This window comes from Engystomops pustulosus, chromosome 6 (assembly GCF_040894005.1).
Source record: "Engystomops pustulosus chromosome 6, aEngPut4.maternal, whole genome shotgun sequence".
NCBI lineage: Eukaryota > Metazoa > Chordata > Amphibia > Anura > Leptodactylidae > Engystomops > Engystomops pustulosus.
The window spans coordinates 137,834,544-137,855,059 of record NC_092416.1 but is presented as its reverse complement, the minus strand read 5'-3'; the positions used below and the strand labels follow the sequence as shown (position 1 = coordinate 137,855,059).

At 41.6% G+C, this 20,516-nt stretch overlaps 1 protein-coding gene across 3 annotated transcripts in view; it reads right to left on the bottom strand.

The window, feature by feature from the left end:
* Positions 1-20,290, bottom strand: part of ITGA3 (integrin subunit alpha 3) — a 51,057-nt gene extending 30,767 nt beyond the window's left edge. Inside the window, exons 1-2 of one of the 3 annotated variants that reach the window (XM_072111277.1) lie at positions 19,761-20,290; positions 2,291-2,418 (exon numbers count right to left, since the gene is read on the bottom strand). In XM_072111277.1, the coding sequence (XP_071967378.1) occupies positions 2,291-2,418; positions 19,761-19,924 (292 nt within the window). In that variant the 5' untranslated portion in view covers positions 19,925-20,290. Of the gene's footprint in view, positions 1-2,290; positions 2,419-4,015; positions 4,042-19,760 lie in introns of those variants that run through there. The other 2 variants (XM_072111278.1, XM_072111279.1) reach the window with 2 other exon arrangements.
* Between the last annotated feature and the right edge of the window lie 226 nt (positions 20,291-20,516).

Below are 20,516 nucleotides of genomic sequence, written 5' to 3'. Positions count from 1 at the left end.
AAAATATGATTTTATAATGATAAATGCATAAAATGACTAGATAAATGCTGGGATGGATCCTTGTGAGCTGCTCCAACAGGTAGTGGTGACAGGACAAGTGACACAGACCTGATGACAGGTGTCCTTTAAGGCTTAATGAATACATAAATACCAAAAGGCAGTATATAGGGTCTAAGTAATTAATCGCTATCAATATACAAATACCATATTATTGTGAAATCAATTCAAACTTTATTATACAACAAATTGACACTCCAAAAAAGTATGATAAAAACATGATTAAAACCACAGAAACAACAAAACAGAAGGGTGGTGGTCAAAGAGTAGTAGAAACAATGCATTCCACAGTGGGATATCACAAAACAGGCACATGAGGGATAGTCAAATAGTAAATGGTGAAAGTATTACCAATGCCCAAAACAGGGTACAATATAGCCCACAAGTGCCTACCAATAGGGTTCAAGTCACCAGACCACCACAGCACCCCGACGTACGTTTCGCCGTTGCTTCCTCAAGGGGGTGTCAATGAATACATATTCCTTTACATAGTACTAAAGCCCGACCTGTAAGTATATATAGTTTATATCATGACCAACTAAGTGGTAGTTTTCCTTTAAGCACAGTGCAATTTTTTTTTTTTTTCAGATCTTTTATGAAACCCATTTTTTGCATCAACATTTTAGAACTCTCCATATTTATGCCCCTTCAAATAGAGAAGAATCTTAATGTCATGAAAATCGCACCAGCTTATAAGTACCAGATAACGCACAGGCTTTGGTGCGCAAATTGGTACCCTCATAAGCAGGTATAAAACTTCTTATTAAGACCGGCTGCACACAACCAAGGTTGGTCTGTGAAAAACAAAATTGGACTTATTTACTCAGGGTCCCGCAGCCGCATTTCCTTCAGGTTTTCCGACGTTTTAGGGTATCCCGTCGCTGAACCAGGCATTTAGAAGGGGATTGTGTCACACGCGATCGGATTTTGAGGCATCAGCGCCGGCTTTCATGCAACAGAAATAGGGAGGCGTGCCATCGGGTGATTCGACTGATTCGGACAGAAAGCGGGATTTAACAGTAAAACTGTGTCGCAAGACTATGCTCTCACATACACCGGGAAGAAGATGGTGAACGCATCTGAACGCATCGGAAGATGGTGAATGCATCGGGTGCATGATCTTTGTGAATCGCGGCAGAGTTCATTCTCGCAGGAACGGGTAAGTAAATGTGCCCCAATGTGTGCTTCATGTACCGACCACAGTGCAGAGGATGAGACTGTGAGATTTATGATGCAAGGAATCCCTTCTTCCCTGCAAAACAGCAGCAAACTATAATCATATTAAGAGTATGGAGCCGCTATCCTCTGCACTGTTGTAAGTCAGTGAAATCTATCCAGTACACAGTCAGTTCTTCAAAGACTGACCATGTCAATATAACCTGGGTTGTAATCACTACCTTATCCTTACAATGTATCAGGACATGTACATTTATTATTGTTGACAGCAATGTAGTTGCTGTGATGCATTAACACTACGTGTGTCTTGCTAACGCCTTTTATGTCTTTCTTTAATATCCAACGATAAGGTTGCCAGTACACAAAGCAGCCGAGATGCATTGGGCCACATCAAATTAGGATATTTTGTTGAATAAATAATTACAAAATTCTTATTTTTGTGACTGTATAATATATCCGACTTACAGACGACCCCTAATTACAAATGGACCTCTGGTTATTGGTAATTTAATGTACTTTAGCCTTAGGCTACAATAAACAGATATAACAGTTATCACAGAAGTCTGCAATTAAGATTTATGGTTAATCCTGGTTCTAATGACAATCCAACATTTTTAACATCCAATAAAAAAAATTTGAGTCGGGTTACAATGATAAAATATACAGTTCTAACTTACATACAAATTCAATTTAAGAACTAACCTATAGAACCTATCTTGTACAGAACCCGGGGACTGTCTGTAATTATTTTGTATTACTGGCAGAAATCTTTAAGTTGATGCTTCTGACCAGGGGCGTAACTTGAGGGGGTGCAGAGGCTACAGTCGCAACAGGTCCCAACCATACATTATAGTCGGGGCTGGGCACAGACTTTGTCCTGGGAGCTTCAAATTACGCCACTGGTTCTGACCATACATTTCCACCCTCAGAATCTTTTACATAAACAGTTTCCACCTGGATCAGTGTGTGTGATGTGAACATTGCTATAATGTTGCCGAGTGGTACTCCAGTAATGGTAGACTGGTAGTAGATGGCAGACACGTATTTCCAAACTTACTTTCCTGATCAATGGCGACTCGGAAACAGTCAGATTTGTTAGCCGTGATGGGGCAGGCGTAGACGGCTCCTGTTCTGTTAACATTCACGTTGGGGGGCGCTGCATCTTGAGGAGCTCCAGACAACATTCTGTAGGAATAGACGTTGGGGTTAGTAGATAAGCACATTGCACACGTATATTATCACACAGGATTCTATTACAGACTATGTAGCATTGCTAGATGACTTGCATTGGAAAGCACCAATACTTGTCATGTTGACACTCCCTAATTACAGAAAATAAATCTGACTTGTAAGAGGCCCCAATGGATTACAAATCCTCATGTGAGCTCCATGAAATCTCCCACCGCAGCCGAGGACGTCTATGTTCCTATTTACAACAAAATATTCTAGTTATGTATCAATCCTCCTAAAACCAGACAAGCAGTAGTATCCAAATAACAGTGATAAATGGTTTTTCTATAATCCTACTCCAAGCTACAATTCATTCCCTCCCTCCCTCCATACATACACCCCCCCCCCCCCCCCCCGCCATCCTCAGTTATCGCCAGTCGGTATGCTGATACTGTGTTTAGACTAAGGATGACTGCTTAAAATCATCCAACCGGGAATGTGTCAGGGTAACAGAGCTTAATACTAGAACCTTATTAACTCCCCCCCAATTTCAGAAATGGCCAAGGCAGTGATAAAAGGGTTAATATATAATGGTCTATTAAAACTAGCATCAAAGCATACTAGGAGTTGTAGTGTCACGCAACTGCTCCCACGTTCTGTGATCTGTCAGATGATGGGAGTTCTGGCTGTCAGACCTGAGGGGGTTAACGTCTGGGGCGCTGTACAGATTCTGCACTGTTGTATCTTGTCTAATAGCCAAATTCATTCAATGTTTGCCTTAAACCACCTGTAAGTGTTGTGTAATTGATTCATTGTGGTGCGGGGGAGTTATGATGGATACCCCTGCCGGGAATCACAATATGAATCCCTGCTCCACAAAGGGTTAATGAGGTGAACAATCCCTCTGGCAGCTAACGGTTATAGGTTTTTTAGTGACTAACCGGAGGCTACCTGGATTTCTGGCATGCCTTGACTGAGTCATAGGAAGCCGGAGACAGCACTTATCTTTACCACACCCAGAATGACACAGAGCGGGCAGTACCAGCTTCCCATTCAGGCACACACTGCCGCATAATGACGAGCATGGGCAGTTCACATGGGTGCTGTGCCAAGCTTCAATGACTTAGAATACAACACTGAGAAATGAACACAGAGACCATGCCAGGGCTGTGCCAGCACACTCTCACTGCTTGCTCTTCAATGACAGGTAGTTACACATAAAATGTAGCAATGTTTACAGACCAATGATGCCAAATCACATATGTAACAATACCGCAATGCGAAAGCATAGCCCACATCAAAGCTGCATATACTATAGTGCCCATGCGTAAGGGCTATAAGTAACATATGCTACAACATGTCCTTGGTGGAACATTAGGGGTTACAATGATCGACTGGCAGAGACATTAACCTTGAACTGCAAATCTATTCTGCAAAACAAAAAAGGCCACAATATATTGGAAATTTCCAAGAGACACTTGAAATCAATGATAACGTTGTGTTCCTTATGCTGGTACAGAACACTAATTGTACTGTATGTACATGACACATGCAGTATGTACGCCGAATACTAGAGCTTAATTTATACATACAATTTTATGGCATATCTCACCTTGGAGACATCCAGCTATGTAGGGAATGGGGTTCCCGACAGCAATTCTATAAACTAATGGATGCTGAGCTATTTTTCATAGCCGTCACAGACTAAAAGCGACCCTGTCCGGTGATTTGTGCGTCTCTATGTGAGCCTGTATGATAGAAAGAGAAAAGCTACAAGTTCAGATGATTTAAAGCAGAAGTAAAAAGCTGAAAATCCTTGCAGGCAGGGGCGTAACTTGAGGGGGTTCAGAGGTTGCGGTCGCACCCGGGCCCAAGAGGTTTAGGGGGCCCTTATGGTGTCACTTTCCCATATGAAAAGACTATTACTATAAACCATACATTATAGTCAGGGACCTGGCACAAACTTTGCACTGGGGCCCATCAGCTTCTAGTTACGCCACTGCTGGCAGGACTCCTAGCAGGGAGTCCTGCTCACCCCACCCACAGTGCGGGAGATTTATCACACGTTGGCGCTTTGCCCTTCCTGGTATAGATTTGCGTTATTAGCCATCAACTGTTCAGCGTGAAAGGCTATAGCGAGTGCGAAGCTGCAGAAAAAGAGTTAAAATTTGTGGCAACTAGCTCTTCAAATCCGCTGATGCACGGGTGGTCCTAAGGACAGAGGTGAGTACTTAAAACATTCAGAAGTCCAGCACTCATGTAAGAAAGCTTCAACCCTTATCTTTATTCTTGTATATAAAGATACATTAGACAGACAAACAATGCAAGTCATGAAAAGTTAAATTCCCAAAGTGTCCCTACAAAGGAGGGCTAGGATAAATCCCGTTACATACCTCCCAATGCATCTTTCCCCCATAGGCTCCAATGGCTGTCGTAGAGTATATATTTCACTCAGAAGGAGGTATGAGGATGGAAAGACGTCCGCTAGTATACATCTGTGTATATGCTCAGCGCAGCTCAGCTCAGTCAGGGCCCCATAGCCAACTTCTGAATGGGACCCCGTTCCTGCCTTAAAATATACATAATGATCATCACATTTACACGCACATACAGTCCCATATACAGACAAATATACACACACATAAAGTATATACACATTATACACCATATACACATATGTACAGCATATACACATCACAGATACACCCACATATACAGCATATGTACATCACATTATTTACTAAGGGTCAGACTGTTCGCTGTTTTCGGGAATTGCATGGCTTGGACATGTATCTAACAGGTGTTTGCGCTGGGATTGTATCGCACGCGATAGTTTTTTGTCGCAGCTGCACTTTCAAATTGTGTCGCAAGGCAATGCACTTACATGTATCACGAAGAAGAAGGTGAACTCTGTCTGACCTGAGCGGGAAAGCGACACATGCAGGATATCAGGCTCACAATCTTAGTAAATCGCGGCACAGTGCATTATTGTCGGACGGGTAAGTAAATGTGCCCCAATATCTATATAATGGTGCACATCCTCCATTATTTAATGTCAGGTCAGATGATGGGGCCCCGTAACACTGCAGGCCCCATAACAGCAGCTATGGCTGCTACCACTGTATTTACGCCACTGGCTCAGCTTATAGACCCTGGGAGTTTTCCTGCAATATACGCTAATACAAACGACGTGATGTGAATTTAGAATAACTAAATTGGATAGAGGTAACCTAAATCCACCTTAATGGCAAATGTTGGAGGGGAAGGGCAAGGCATGTTGGTTTTCAACAAGTCTAATCCTTTATGCCCATAGAAGATAATGTCCTACTACAGTCTGGCAGCAGCCCATGCCCTTTTTTCCATTGAAAACATGTTTGTCAAACTGTGGTGCCTGTCTCTGGAGGATTCTGAACAAATCTTTGTACTCAAGGTAACATACAAATCTTCTTTTGAATGGTGCAATACTGCTAAACTGGCCCCTGTAAATGGTGCAAATGATCACCTAACAAAATTCAATATGTGAATAACCTTAGTAGGAGACAGAAACCCCACCTTGTTCACTGTGTAGGCTCCAAATCACAGGGACAGATAATTCAGGTTTCCTAGGCAAACACTCTGCACACTTACTCCATATCTCTGCACTCTGGACTCCTGGGAGTCTGGCCACAGAGAAGCCTGATAATGGCAGTAACTGTCTGTAGGCAAGATCAGGTCCTGGGTGTAGGAAGTGTTATACAGTATAGAACACAACATATAATATTACAGAGCAAAAGCTTCTACAGGATACGTCTGACAAGCCCTACAATGCACAAAAGCTCTGTCTATAGCAGTAAGTAGGAACTCACATTGACCCCTGACTTGAGATAAGGCAAGGAGTGAAGTCGCTACAGCTCCTATTATCCCCCCTTGTTACGTGTCCCAACATGAGAACAGGAGACCTGAGCTTTGGGCTACTGAGACAGACATTCGACTAGGGAGGAATGGCTGCAATACAGTTTATCTATAGACATTGATGAAGTAGGTGTGACACATTTACACAGTAGAAGAAGAAGTTTATCTGCCCTGAAAGGGTATGTATTCTTTTGCACATCATTTTTTATTACTCCAATATATTTAAAAGAGGAACTGTCAGGGAAATTTGGGACATTGAAACAACTACAAATCCATTTGTAGCTGTGGTTTGGGTCCAAAACTACCCTACAATAAATATGCTGTGGCTGCTATAAAAATAAAAAACCTTTATACTTTCCTAGAGATGAGGTTGTGTGGTGCTTCAATGGGGGTCATTTATTATTGCCTTTCAAACAGAAAATTGGCGGTGTTTGTTTTTCCTTTCTGCACCTCTCGCTTCTTAATTTATGAAGTGCCACACTATTGGTGTTTTCAGACACTCTCGTAATTTTTTCTTTTTTTGGAGAAAAATTGTGGTGCTGCTTGTGAATCCAAAAGTTTTCTGGTGTTTATATTTTTTTATTCGTTTTGTGGTGCAACTTGAGGCGCACAATTCGGGCAGCTAAAAGCTGGTCTAGGGAGTTCTAAACCTTTTAGTCCGTTTCCCAATTCATTAGTCCCTTGCAGCACCAACTTACATCCCACTGAAAAATATAGTACGGCTCCAGCTCCATCCTGTGCCCAAATTAATAAATGCCCCTCTATGAATCCAATTTAGTACACCAGACCACCAAACACATGCACAGCTAAGCCAAGGTGTACCAGCTTCACTGCATCGTCACATAGGCACAGAGAGCTGCATTCATGTCTATCACTCCTGAATACGTTGGGGTGGTCTCAGATTTTGGGTTCTGTCTTGCTGTCCAAGTCTTCAAATCTAAATGCAACCACAGGTCAACACAATGGTGAAGCAAGGAGCCTTCAGCTTCCTGCTCCACGTTTCATCCTACGTCTTTGATGTCAGCGTCATTTTTGCATCTGCTATTCCTTGTCAATTCCAGTAGAGAGAAAGGAGGAGACTTGCTGTGGGAGGAATATTAATTTTTATAATTTTACTGGCATAAGCAGTGGGGATCTTGCTAATCTACATAAAGAAGAGAGTTAATTTATTTAGTTTGTAGTCATGGGCACCCTTAGTCTTTTCTGAAAAAAGTTGCATTTAGCAATTCATTTAAAAAAAATATACATACACTTATTTCACTTTTGCATTATACAAAATCTGTGTCTATAGCCAAGTTAAGAATGCAGCTTTATACTCGCCGCACCGCACGTTGCGTACAATATATATGATGTTTTACAGCCTTACAATCTCAACTGCAGGATGGCGGCTCTTATAAAGCAGTCTTTCAAAACTGTAGATAGCGGCCAAAGGTCACAACAATATCGATAATAAGAGGATGTTGAAGAAGGAAATCATGTAGAATGACGGTTAATCTTCGTTTTTGTTTTATCTGCGCTTACCAAGAGACATACGGCAGCATTTATTCATTTGGGTGCAGGGTGGTACTAAAGTGTGCTATATTTTTCAGTGCGATGTAAGTTTGTGGTGCAAGGGAATCATGATTTTGCGCTAGAAAAATAAGTTTAGAACTGTCTCCCCATTCATGAAAGTGAAATCGAATTCCCTAAAGCAGCATTTAGCTGCTATAATTGTGCGCCAAAAATTGTGCCACAAAACAAGTCAGAAAAATAGACGCACCGGAATAGTGTCGGATGACAAAATTTTGCACCCAAAACCACTTCATAAATATGAAGCACGAAACGCAGAAAGTGAAAAAAAATATTCCGCCAGTTTTCCGTTCAAAAGGTGATGATAAATGACCCCCATAGTCAACAGGAACACAGCAGGAGATGACAGAAAGAATAGGTCTACTTTCACCAGACTGATGGAAAATCCAAAAACAGACTATTAAAGGGGCCCTAAAAAATTCTCAAATGTCCCTAACCAACAGCTAAGGAATCTTTTCTTGGTTCTAGCATCTTCACTGTAGATACAAAACTGTCTAAAAGTTAGAAGGTGCAAAGTTAGACTAGAATATCTTAAGCTGTGGCATATAACAGTATTTAAAGGAAATCTAGCACAGGGGTGCAAGATTGTACACTAAGCACACTTACATGCTGCAGTGTGTCCCCTGAAACATGATTTGTTCTTCCTTTATCTTCGAATGGCCTAGTTTTTGGAGAAAATTATGCAAATGAACCTGAGGGGCTCCCGTCTACATCAGAGAAGCTTCTTCTGGCTAATTATGAACGCCTCTGTTCTGCGTTACTGTAACCAGGGATCTGGTGACGTCATAGTTAGCAGACAACAGAGCCAAAAGGGGGCTTCTGTGATGTAGATATGAGCCCCTGAGGTTCATTTGCATATATTTTAAAGATTATTTTCTCTAAAACAAAGTTATTAGATGATAAATGAAGTAGGGATCCTGTTTCATGAGATAAACACCAGTGTGTAAGTGTACTGGTAACTACATGACTGGGTACACAAGGAGAGGACGACACTACCAGATTGGTTCTCAAGCCCCTTTCACACTTGCCGTGTGTCTATAGACGTGCGGCACCGTACCGTGCACAGGGAAAAGACAGAGCATGCCCGTTGTTTATGGCTCGATGGCGGGCTTCTCTATGGAGAGGTTAAGGGTGAGTAGCACCACCGTATGTTAGCCTGGCTACGGCTGGGTGAGCATATGTTAAGTGTGAAAGGCGCCTCAACCTGTAGTACCTATGCCCTAGGGCATACACTGCACAACCACAGGATCTCTGTATACAACTTACATACTAAATGCTTATTCAGACTTTTTAGTTCCCATATACTATCCATGATTTCATGTATTCACAGTATACTGAGCCGTCTACCCCTCCGGTGTGCTGCACATCAGATATACCAGGAAGCTTCTGCCCCTTAGTAAATACTATGATGTCCTTGTTGCTCAACCAAGATTTTCAACTGAAGTTTCCGACGGTTTTCCAGCTATATAATAGTAAACCATCATTTTTTATTGCAGACGTGAACAAAACTGATCAACGGACGTCATGTATACATGGCATAAAATGGATGTGGATACAGTACTGACACAATGGATGCATTTTTTTGTGGAATCACAATGGACACGCCTGTGTGAATGAGCCCTATGATAGCCCTACAATATCATAAGCATGGTAAATATGAAGCACAGACGTAGCTAGCCCAGAGAATGAAGAGGACTCTATTGGCTTCATTCTATATGGCTTTAAACTCTAGAACCTGTACTGATCAAAAGCAGTTGTGCACCGACCTTTATTCACTGCCTTATTATGTCTATTACATCTATTTGAAGACCCATTTTTTGTTGCAGCCGGCTAGGAACATTTCTTTGAAAGGGGCGGATGGTGGTGTCTTTGTAATACATTATGTGTAATTTAACACTTTGACCCTACAGAGATTGCGGGTTGTCTACAAACAGTGGGTGAATGAGATTCACAAGTTGGAATTCACTTGACGTTCTGATTTGCTTTCAGTGTACACAGGTCTTTACTCGTCTACTGGAATTCTTAAGTCAACCGGACCTTATTGTAAGAATTACAGCAGATTACTGTTTCTTCAGGAGATAAGCTAATAGTTTGACCTAGTAAATGCATTGATTATATTTCTGTTGGATACAATTCACAATGATGGTTCCCTGTAGTCCACAGCGGCAGGTGAATTTTTATTTTAGCAGCATTTAATAAACCACATAGGTTCCCTTTAAGCCGACGGATTCCATTGGACTTGGTAAACAATTTTTAGACACGTGGTTATTGTCTTTTTTTCTAGAGGTTTATGGGATTTCAGTTCTATTGTTCACCAGTATAGAAAAGGCTGCCAGCAATGTGATCCGCACCGTAGTATAGCCTCGGCTGCATTACTTGCTATTGATAAAGGGTGAATGAATGATCAAATTCTGCCCCACAGGGCACAGATTTTCTAAGAGGCGAGGTATGTACAGAAGGGAGGTGCTGAGAGAAGACTTCAAGAATCTATGGAATGCGTGGCAGGAAATGAGGACTAAACACACACACCTATACACTCACTCCTACTATATACTGCACACTCCTACTCACACAGGTAGATAGATATGTAACTATATGCACATCCTTATCTAGAATTATATTGTTTGAAAAGCAACGTACAAAAGGAAACACAATATTATCCAGCCTTTTTCATAACATCAGAGCAAACCCTTTTTGTCTTATTAGGGAATAGAAAAATGATGGCGTGGGGTCCTCTGTTTCTGAGAACTGTACCTGAGAACCACCATCACCACGTCCATTCACCTGAACAAGAGTGACGTACCACTATATCTAGCATTTGTCCAGTTTAAAGACTCTGCCAAGAGAAATTAAAGGAACAATGGGATGTCCGATGTAAGTAAATTCAGTTGGGCTTCGGAGAACTTATAGGGCTGGGTATAGTACAAGAATTCTCATTTTGGTCATAATCATGGGGTCACTTATTCCTCCATTGTATAAAGGAAGTCTCCCAGTAGTTTTGAGAACTGTGTGATCATACCTTTATGTGTTCCTTAGTAGCAGCAGGACTGTGTAAATTGATTTATATTCTAGGATTGTAGCTGGACCTGGAACACTGTGGTGCAATCCTGAGATCTAACGAGATGACGATCAGAGGGGCTGTTTGATGCAGAGATAAAAGAACACAGCAGTGTGAGGGGACGACCCTAGTGCTTTCCCCAAGTCCTGCTACAATCCTGAAATATAAGCCAATTTTCACAGTCCTACTACTATTAACAACATAGACAATGATAAGGTTACACTGCTCATCAGGGCCAATACCTAACACTGTCTGCAGCTTTGTATGGTCAAAACTGCCAATAGGCTCCCTTTCAAGGATATGCCTCCTGGTGATGTCATAGAAGCTAATGGTCAAAGCAACAAAAAGGAAGCAAAGGACACCTGCGGCTAGAGTAAAATTGTCCTACAAATTTGCATACTTACCGAATAATTTCTAGTTTCAATGGCTATAACTGGATACCATTTATATATATTACTTAAAATCCCTAAAAATATCCAATCAGTGTATGCTGTGAGTTGTGGTTTTGCTATAGTCTTAGAGCCACTGGTTGGAGTTTGACTAATGGTATATAGACTATTGATCTTTGTATCCCATGCCATGCCCTATCATTGACAAAGTGTTTTGCTCATACCCAAATATTCAGTTTATCTACTCTTCCGGTGGCATCCTGGCAAAGTGGAAACACTGGAAGACAAACACTCATGCAGGAAGCAGGGGAGGGCATCACCCATTATCATGTGTAAGACAGAAGGACTGTGGTCAGAGACCAGGAATTTGCTAATAAGACGCAGCAGTCAAAACAACATACACAGAAAATCTAATAACTTAACACAATAATTACAAAATCCGTCTCGCTAGGGTCACGAAAGACAAAACGGCGCATCCTCTATAATGAAATCTGTCCGGCACGTTAATTGTGCACAGTCGTGACGAATTTAAAGGAACATTTCAGAAACAGCTGATACTCTGTGTTATGTCTAGCACAGGGCCTAAAGGGGAAGGTGCATGACAGGTCATTTCTCTTAATGTTTCTTTAAATCCTTGTGTCATGTGCCTTCCCCTCAGGCCCTGCACATGGTATAAAAAAACTATATATATATGTGTTGACCTGGAGTCTTCCTTTAAAAAAAATCTGCCACCAGGATCAAGGACTGTAAACCAAGCACACTTACATGCTGGCGTGTGCCCCCTCTGGCAGGATTACGGTAGCTATTTTAGCTTATGTCCTAGTTTTGAGGGTCTCCAGGCTCAATTAACAGCTTGAGCCCCTTGGGCTCATTTGCATAACTTTTTAAATCTTAATTCTAAAAACAAGGGCATAAGGAGCTAAAATAAAAGCAGATCCTGCCAGAGGGGGCTCACTCCAGTATGTCAGTGTGCCTGGTTTACAGTCCTTTATCCTGGTGGTAGATTTCCTTTAATTAACTTATTGGCGACACGCATACATGCTGGGGAAATGTGGCATGGGTTTAGCTCCATTTGCAGTTGGTGCCAGTTGCGCACCACAAACTGCCCAGACTGGTGATAGTAATAAACATAAACGTATAACTCTTTAGATGCCCCCCTCCCTCTGAATGAGGGGGTAGGAGTGCACATTTGCAGCAGTCAGTGATTGGCTACTGCCGATGTACGGGATGTTTTCCGAGTGATGTCACTGTCCTTATATGGAAACGAGGCTGGAGGAGGGATGCAACAACTTTGCCTCCGTCTTTCACTATATGTCACTGTATACACGTGATGTGACCCAGTCTTAGTGCCACTAAAGAAATACTCTACCTAAAGAAAGAAAGAGGTGTCTCTTGGAATACGGAAAAACGAAAATTGTTGTGTCAGCAAAGGGTTGATAAAGGGCTTCATATGGTTGGACAAGCATAAAATACATAGGAGGCCATTTATCTTACGATTCTCTTTTTTCTGCAACCTTTTTTGTGGCACATTTGTAAATTTGCAACTTTTCCACTCAACTAGCAAAGTAAGTGCACAAAAAAATTTCTGTTTTATATATCTTTAAAATCCTGATGTGGATGTATAAAAAAGTCCCAATTTTGGTACAAATGTCGGTTAAAAAGTTGTGAATAAACTCAAGTCCTGACCAGGCGTAGGAAAAACTTTAGGAGAAGTTGCAGAAGAGTTTAAGACTTTTAGACTCAGCTGCCTGATATATAAAAAAAACAAACAAATCCATAACCTGGAGAAAAAAACAACAAAAAGACATGCAAAAATCTAAAGATAAAGCTACATGCACACTGCCGTGTGCCCGCCGCACCGTAGCACGGCAGGCACACGGCACGGCAGGCTCACCCGCGCTCCTCTCTATAGCGATATATGGCTGTGGCGCCGTAATACAGAAAAAGATAGGACATGTCCTATCTTTTCCCGGGCTACGGAGCTGTATGGTGCCGCACGTGTGCTGAACCGTACCGCTCCCGTAGGGCACCGTGAGCCCATATAAGTGTATGGGGGACGTATATCGGCCGCATATACGTCGGCCGTATATACGTCCCCCATACATGTGTGTGAATGCAGCCTAAATGACGCCCATAGATTGTGTTGGTTCACAAGTGGGAGCTAATTTATTTGTTAGAAGCAATAAGATTTAGCTAGGATTCCATATTGAAACGAGCCCTGCTATACGTCCTAATATGGTGAATGGAAAGGGGATGCCTTAGAGGTAATCTACAACCAAAAAGGAAATCTGTCACCAATAAGAAACAATTTTCAACCTTCGCACACTTACATGTAGCCGTGTACCTGCTGATCCTGGAGCTGATCTTCATTTAAGCATTTTTGTCTAACCCATCCACATCTTTGCGCCAGTGTAAACCATAAATACCCCCTGATCTTCATTAGCCCTGAAATTGCTGGTATTTTGTATAATTTCAGTTTTGAAAATATGCTAATAAGGCTCAGCGGCTATGGTGTACATCACAACAGCCTCTGCTTGCTACATCATTGTACCATCCCCTGTCAGCCAGTGATGTGATACAACTCTCGGTAATTCCCATGACGTAAGGAGCAGGGGTTAAACTCCTGCAAGAAACATGAATAATTAGCAAAACACAGAGTAAGAAGGGGCTACTGTACCATGCACAGTAGCATATGAGCCTAATTAGCATATTTTTAAGATTCAAACCACACAAAATATCACCAATTTCAGGGCTAACGAAGATGAGCTCCAGGATCAGCAGGTACATGGCTACATGTAAGTGTTAAAAAGTGTTTATACTCATGGTAAATTTTATTTAAAAAGAACCTGTCAGCCGAAATGAACCAAATAAACCACTATTAGTACCTTTTCAAGCAAGTGAAACCCTTCTAGGTCATGTTCTTTTGATGGCTCAGAGTGGCGGCACGATTCAGAAAATCAACTTTGAAGTGGTTTTCAACATAGCAAGAATTCAACCACAGAAGAAATACGTAGAGCTTGACTTCAGCGTGGAACGCTCAATGACTTTACACAGCTAATATGTGTATTCAAAGCGAATTTTTTAATAAATATACCACCACATTGGGCCATAAAAACAATAGTTTCATGTACTGGCAAAGCTTTTATCAACATTCATCATTTTATAATTATTTTTCCATTTAAATTACATTAACACAGCCATACATTGGAAGTTTGTATTGTTCTTTTATCTCTTTTGGCTAGAAAGTGTGTTTATTTCTGACATATCCACATGTGAGGTCCACTCTCCATTCAGCCTGGCGGCGGGAAAGGGGTCAGTGCTCCCACTTTTTTGAGATATATATATATATGGATGTCATGCATACTATACATGAGAATTCCCTTTGACACCTATAGGTGAGTTTCAGAGAGACTGCTGTCAGCTTCCCTCATGGTTGGGGTCACTGGTGTAGGTGGGGGTACTGCTTCTCCCTCCTCTATTCTACCCTCTGCCCTCCAAGGAACCCTCTGCAAGCATTCAAACAAGCTAAAACCCTGGCTATCACCTGGCTATACAGGAGAAATCTTCATCTTGTGTGAAGGAGAATAACCCCATACAAAGGGAGAAGAAAGACATGTGAACAACCATCTTAATTAGCGAAAATATATAAATCACAAACAATCCAACCCTTTGATAAAAACACTTTAAGGTACAATAAATTGTACGCAAACAGTTGTTGGTTGGGGTAAGGTGGCCCCACCAACTAGTTCCCACAGCACCTAAGTGTAAGACTGCCGTAGGTAACAATTTACATCACAAACATGGTAACAAATACTACAGGGGTAATAAGAATGATAAAGCAGTAACAAAAAATAAAGAAAAGTCACCCCAGGAACCCAGTACAGTCGGTGTTGTGATGCAGGGAACAACTTCCTCAGGGGTAGAATGCTCCAAAGACTGTGCTGGGTATAATATACCCTACATGCCTAATTGGCCGTGGGTGGTCTGCATTAATGCTCTGAGATAACACAAGTGGTTATCCATGTGACTGGCTGTAGATAGGAAATAAAGAAGTCATGTGATCATAATAAGTAGGAAGTAGAAGAGTCATATGATAACAAATGGCAGGAAATGAAAGGGTCATGTGATTACAGATGGCAGGAAGTAAAAGAGCCAAGTGATAATAGATGGATCACCTGATGTAAAATTAAACCAGATGATCTGTTTCAATAACGACATAGTAGATCACAAGACTGTACTGGGTTACTGGGGTGAATTTTCTTTATTTTTTGTTACTGCTTTATCATTCTTATACCCCCTGTAATATTTGTTACCATGTGATGTAAATTATTACCTAGCACTTAGGTGTTGTGGGAGCTAGTTGGTGGGGCCACCTTACCCCTATCAACAATTTTGTGTACAATTTTGGTATTTTTAAATGTTTTTATCATGGGTTTGGGTTGTCTTGGGTTGTGTTGGCTTTGGATATGTGAATTTATATCCTACATTAGCAGTTTCCACCATTTGTATGTTGCTTGGATCCACTCAGAAGTGAAAAGAAAATATGACTGTAGATTTCCATTAATCATATAATTTATAATACAAATTAAAATAGTTTTTAACAACATTTTTGACACAAATAAATTATAAATTGCCATAACTAGGACAACCCATACCATATAAAATAAAATAATATGCATAGTAATATAGTAAATGGTGTAAATAAAAATGGTTCAATTCCTTTTTTTACCATCAAAAGCAGGCAAATAAATGAAAGGTTAGCTTCCAAAAACGAAATCATGACTGGCAAAGATGTCAAGCGTATGCTGATGCAAATGACAAAGTTATGACTTTAATAGGTTTTCTGATTATAAAACATTGATCACCTATCCACACGGCATGTTCCAAGCTCCGGTTAATTAAAGTGAATAGGGCTGAGGTGCTATACTAAGCACAACCACCATATTATATATATATGGGAAGTGAAGAGACTGCAGGGCACATAAGAATATCATAGATCTCAGACAAGCCCTTTAATATGGGAACATGCCAAAAAAGGTTTAAATACAGCTTTGCAGTATATAGATGGTTCCTATAATTCTACTGAAGGAGAACTAAGACTACCATAGACCCATAACCTGGCCTGAGGTAACCGCTTAGCAGGACAGTGGTTGTCAGCAGTGGGCAATCCTATTTTAGTAAAACAATGTACTGTTTACACCATCAAAATTTCAGGCTAACAATTTTATATAGGTAGTGGAGTTTGAACTAAAGGTGACACCGGGGGACACATCAACTTTCCACCATGTGTGACAAATGTCATATTTAGTAATGCGTTGATTCACAGGCTGCTACACTGTGCAAATCCTCACGCAAAATTCCTCAAATCCTTCAACAGGGGGCAGTGCAGTAGGAAGACTTTCTGAAACCAAATATGATGTCCGGCCATAAGAATCAGGAGTAGGCGCTCTTAGCTGTCTGACCAACCCTGTGTTCAGCAAACTCTGTGGGGGATCCATGTTTAAACTTCACCATGCATTAGTGCCTGTCTTTAAATGCTGTTTGGAGTCTTATCATAGAATGTAAGCTCTTGTGACACCCCCTCACCGTCATAGTCTGTAAGCTCTTGTGTCACCCCTTCATCCTCATAGTCTGTAAGCTCTTGTGAGCAGGGCCCTCACTCCAATTGTTGCATATGACTGTTCTGTGTAATGTAATATTATATTGGTATATGTCCCCTATGATTTGTAAAGCGCTACAGAATTTGATGGCGCTATATAAATAAAGATTATTATTATTATTATTGATGGCAGGTCATGTTGTAAAATGGAATGATCGCAGCTACTATTTGCAAAAAATGCCGTAAACTGAAACAAAAAGTCGCAATCGTGAAACTGAACAAGCAAAACATCACATGTATCACAAAGGGAAAAAAAACTTAACATACATTGCAATGATTAAGAAGGCCAACTTCAGGAAACTTGAAAAAGTGGCAGCCATATTCTTGAATTTGATGGCAAATTAACTTTAAGTGGCACATACACCTATAGATAGATGCATATAGATTCTGTGGGCCCCCACCAAAGGATGAACTGAAGAACGTGGATCACATACGGCCAGATTTATCAGTAGTAAGGCACTAGGTGCACTTTTCCCCACAAATGTGCAGGGTGGGCCATATTACTGAATACTGGGGCACAGTCTTCAATTACCTTGCGCACCCTGCTCTGCTCGGGAAGTGTTCTCTATCTGGGATAGATATACTGTTTTGGCTTAATCTCACATCATGTTATTAGACTTCTTGTAGGTCATTCTTGGTGTTAAGGGGGCTGCCTTCCAAAGTAGCAAAAGGAGGCATTGTTTTCCATTAAACCCCTTGGAAAACATATTTGCATACTTCCTAGGTGCACCTTTAACATACAGCATTCAATAAAATTCTGGCGAGTCGCTGTATTAAATGTGTCGCAAACTCCGACTAAGCACTAACAAGCCCCTTTTATTGCACATTTTTTCTGTCTTGTCAGCACTGTGCAACCGCCACACAACAATGGCGCACAGATACTTCATACACGTGCAAGCTTCAAAAACGTTCATCCAAGTGCAAAGTCATACAGAAAACTGGCGCAGCCACTCGTGGATGGATCACAGCCATTGTGATACATAGGATACCTTGGTTATGTAAGTTTAGTTTGGTAGAACCATGGGAGTATATATTGTCTTATTGTTTTGTACTGATTTTACCCGGGAAATGCCTTGTGTGTGCACGGCTGTGTCAGTGTGTACCATTGGTCTGTACAGAACTATTTGCACACCCCGCCCTGCAGGCACTATAAAACTTTCTTATCTGCAGGTGAGATGAACAAAGAAGGAAGAAAGTAAAGTCTTTCAGATTCAGCAGAACATCTCATAGAACCCCTCCCTCTCCAAGGACTCGCACATTAACCCCTATCATGCTAGACTCCGGTTTATTGCACGCTGACCTCTTTTTTGCAGGTAAAACACCTCCAGAGCCTCATGAGGGGTAGAAGTTAATGGGTTGGTTAGTAAAAATAATAGATCGTTAAAGTCCTTGCCATGTAAAAAGGCAAACTTTTTTTTAACACAGAGCAGCATGGCCTCCATGTGTACACTGGGTGGTAACATGTTTTTGGTATGTACAGAGCATATCCCCTCTAATTGTAGTATCTTACTCCTGTAACCTGTAACTTGCCATCCAGCTGTTACAAAACCACAACTTCCATTCGGCTGCCCAGACATGATGAGAATAGCTGGAGAGCCATAGGCCATACTGACTCACTCCGCATCTGCTCATAGTAACACATATAATAGATCCCATACATCTTCATGTATAGGTGATGGGAGCCCTCACTCGCCTTATACATTATCTTTATCCATGGATCTTGTTCCTGCCTCACCAGTGGTCATAATACAATATTCTATATCAGATATTGGTGTGAAGGAATGTTCCAGCATGGCGTCCCATAAAGGAATCAATTTAGCATAAGCATCCAAGTATGATAGTCTTACACTTGGATAATCACATTCTTTAGTACAATACCTCGCCATTGCTCCAAAGCCATCAATACATTTACCAATCTCCTATCATAGATGTGACATCTTCCTGTATACACCTCAATAATAGTTACATTGTACAAAAGATGAGTTCTGTGTCTCCATCTAGTACTATATAGAGATGTCTATGGATAGGTAAGATAGATATACAGATAGATACAGACACTGCTCCTGCCTGGGAAATACTTGCTGTCATCTATAAATGTTTATCTATCATTTCATATTGTTATGTATATATTTGTGTGTCAACAAATGAACAGGTAGATAGAGAATTGGATAGAGAGATATGCCAGCTAGCTAAATATATAGATATGAAATGGATAGATAGATAGATAGATAGATAGATAGATAGATAGATAGATAGATAGATAGATAGATAGATAGATAGATAGATATACATAAATGAGATAAATAACAGAAAAGTAGGTAGATAGATAAATAAATAAACATGAGATAGATAGATAGATAGATAGTCCAAGCAACCCAGCAAAAGTCCTGGCAACTGGTCTTCCTTTACCATTTAGGAAAAATAATTTTTATGATGTTAAGATAGTAATAGTATAGAATTATGGAATCAATGGTGCACTATAAATAAATAATAATGAAATAGATACAGTGTAGGCTTGATAAGTATTATGGATGGATACATAAATGAGATAAATAACAGAAAAGTAGGTAGATAGATAAATAAATAGACATGAGATAGATAGATAGATCTCATTATGGATACAGTTACTCCTGCCCTATACCCATAGACCCTGGCACTCCCTCTCCCCCATAGGTGCCCACATACACTCCTTCCCCTGCCCCCACCTGTTGAGCAGAGTAGTTAGAGGAATACCCCATCCTCCCAGCAGATATGCCACATGTACCCCCTGTGCCCCTTCCCCTGTACTTACAGGTAGCGCTGCTGCCCCTCACTCTGCTGGTGAAACGACACTGAGTAGCCGAACAATCCCCCCGGGACCCCCGCCTGCTTTATCACCGGGAACTGGGTGTCCACATTGAAGCCGGAGCATGGCAGGCACAGTGCTAGGAGCAGGCAGAGCCGGGCTGGAGCCATCTCCTCCAATCTCAGACCCAGGTGGTGCTGGTTCTGTCCCTGGTGCTGATCGGTGGGGCAGGGTGATGGTCTCTCTCAGGGTCCTGCCTGTGCCCCCAGCTGATGCCCGGATCCCAGTGCTGGCTGACGTTAGGATCCTCCGCAGATTAAACTTGATCCCTAAGGAATCCTGAAGATCCCATGAGTAGAGATCGCTTCCTAGTGCAGATCCTGTGTCACCTCCTGCAGAGTGAGACCTGAGTGCAGCTCAGAGCTCCCTCCCTCTAGCAGACCCTCCTCCAGCCCCTGCACCCTGTGCCAGGCCCTCCCATTGCACTGGCTCCCTCTCTCCTTCATTTCCACCTTCCTAGTCTCTCCCTGGGCTTTCCCTTCCCTCTTCTCCCTCTTTTCTTCCGGTGAACTTCTCCCTTACACCCGGTACAGATCCCATACAGGTCCCTTAAAGGGGCCGCCCCTTGCACCTGCCTGGAGGGGGAGCTGCCTGGAGTTCTCACACTGAACTTAGAAAAGTAACATCGGCCAAATAGCAGCCCCAGACTTCACACAGTACAGGCACAAACAAGCTGAATGAGGATTACCCTCAGCATGGACA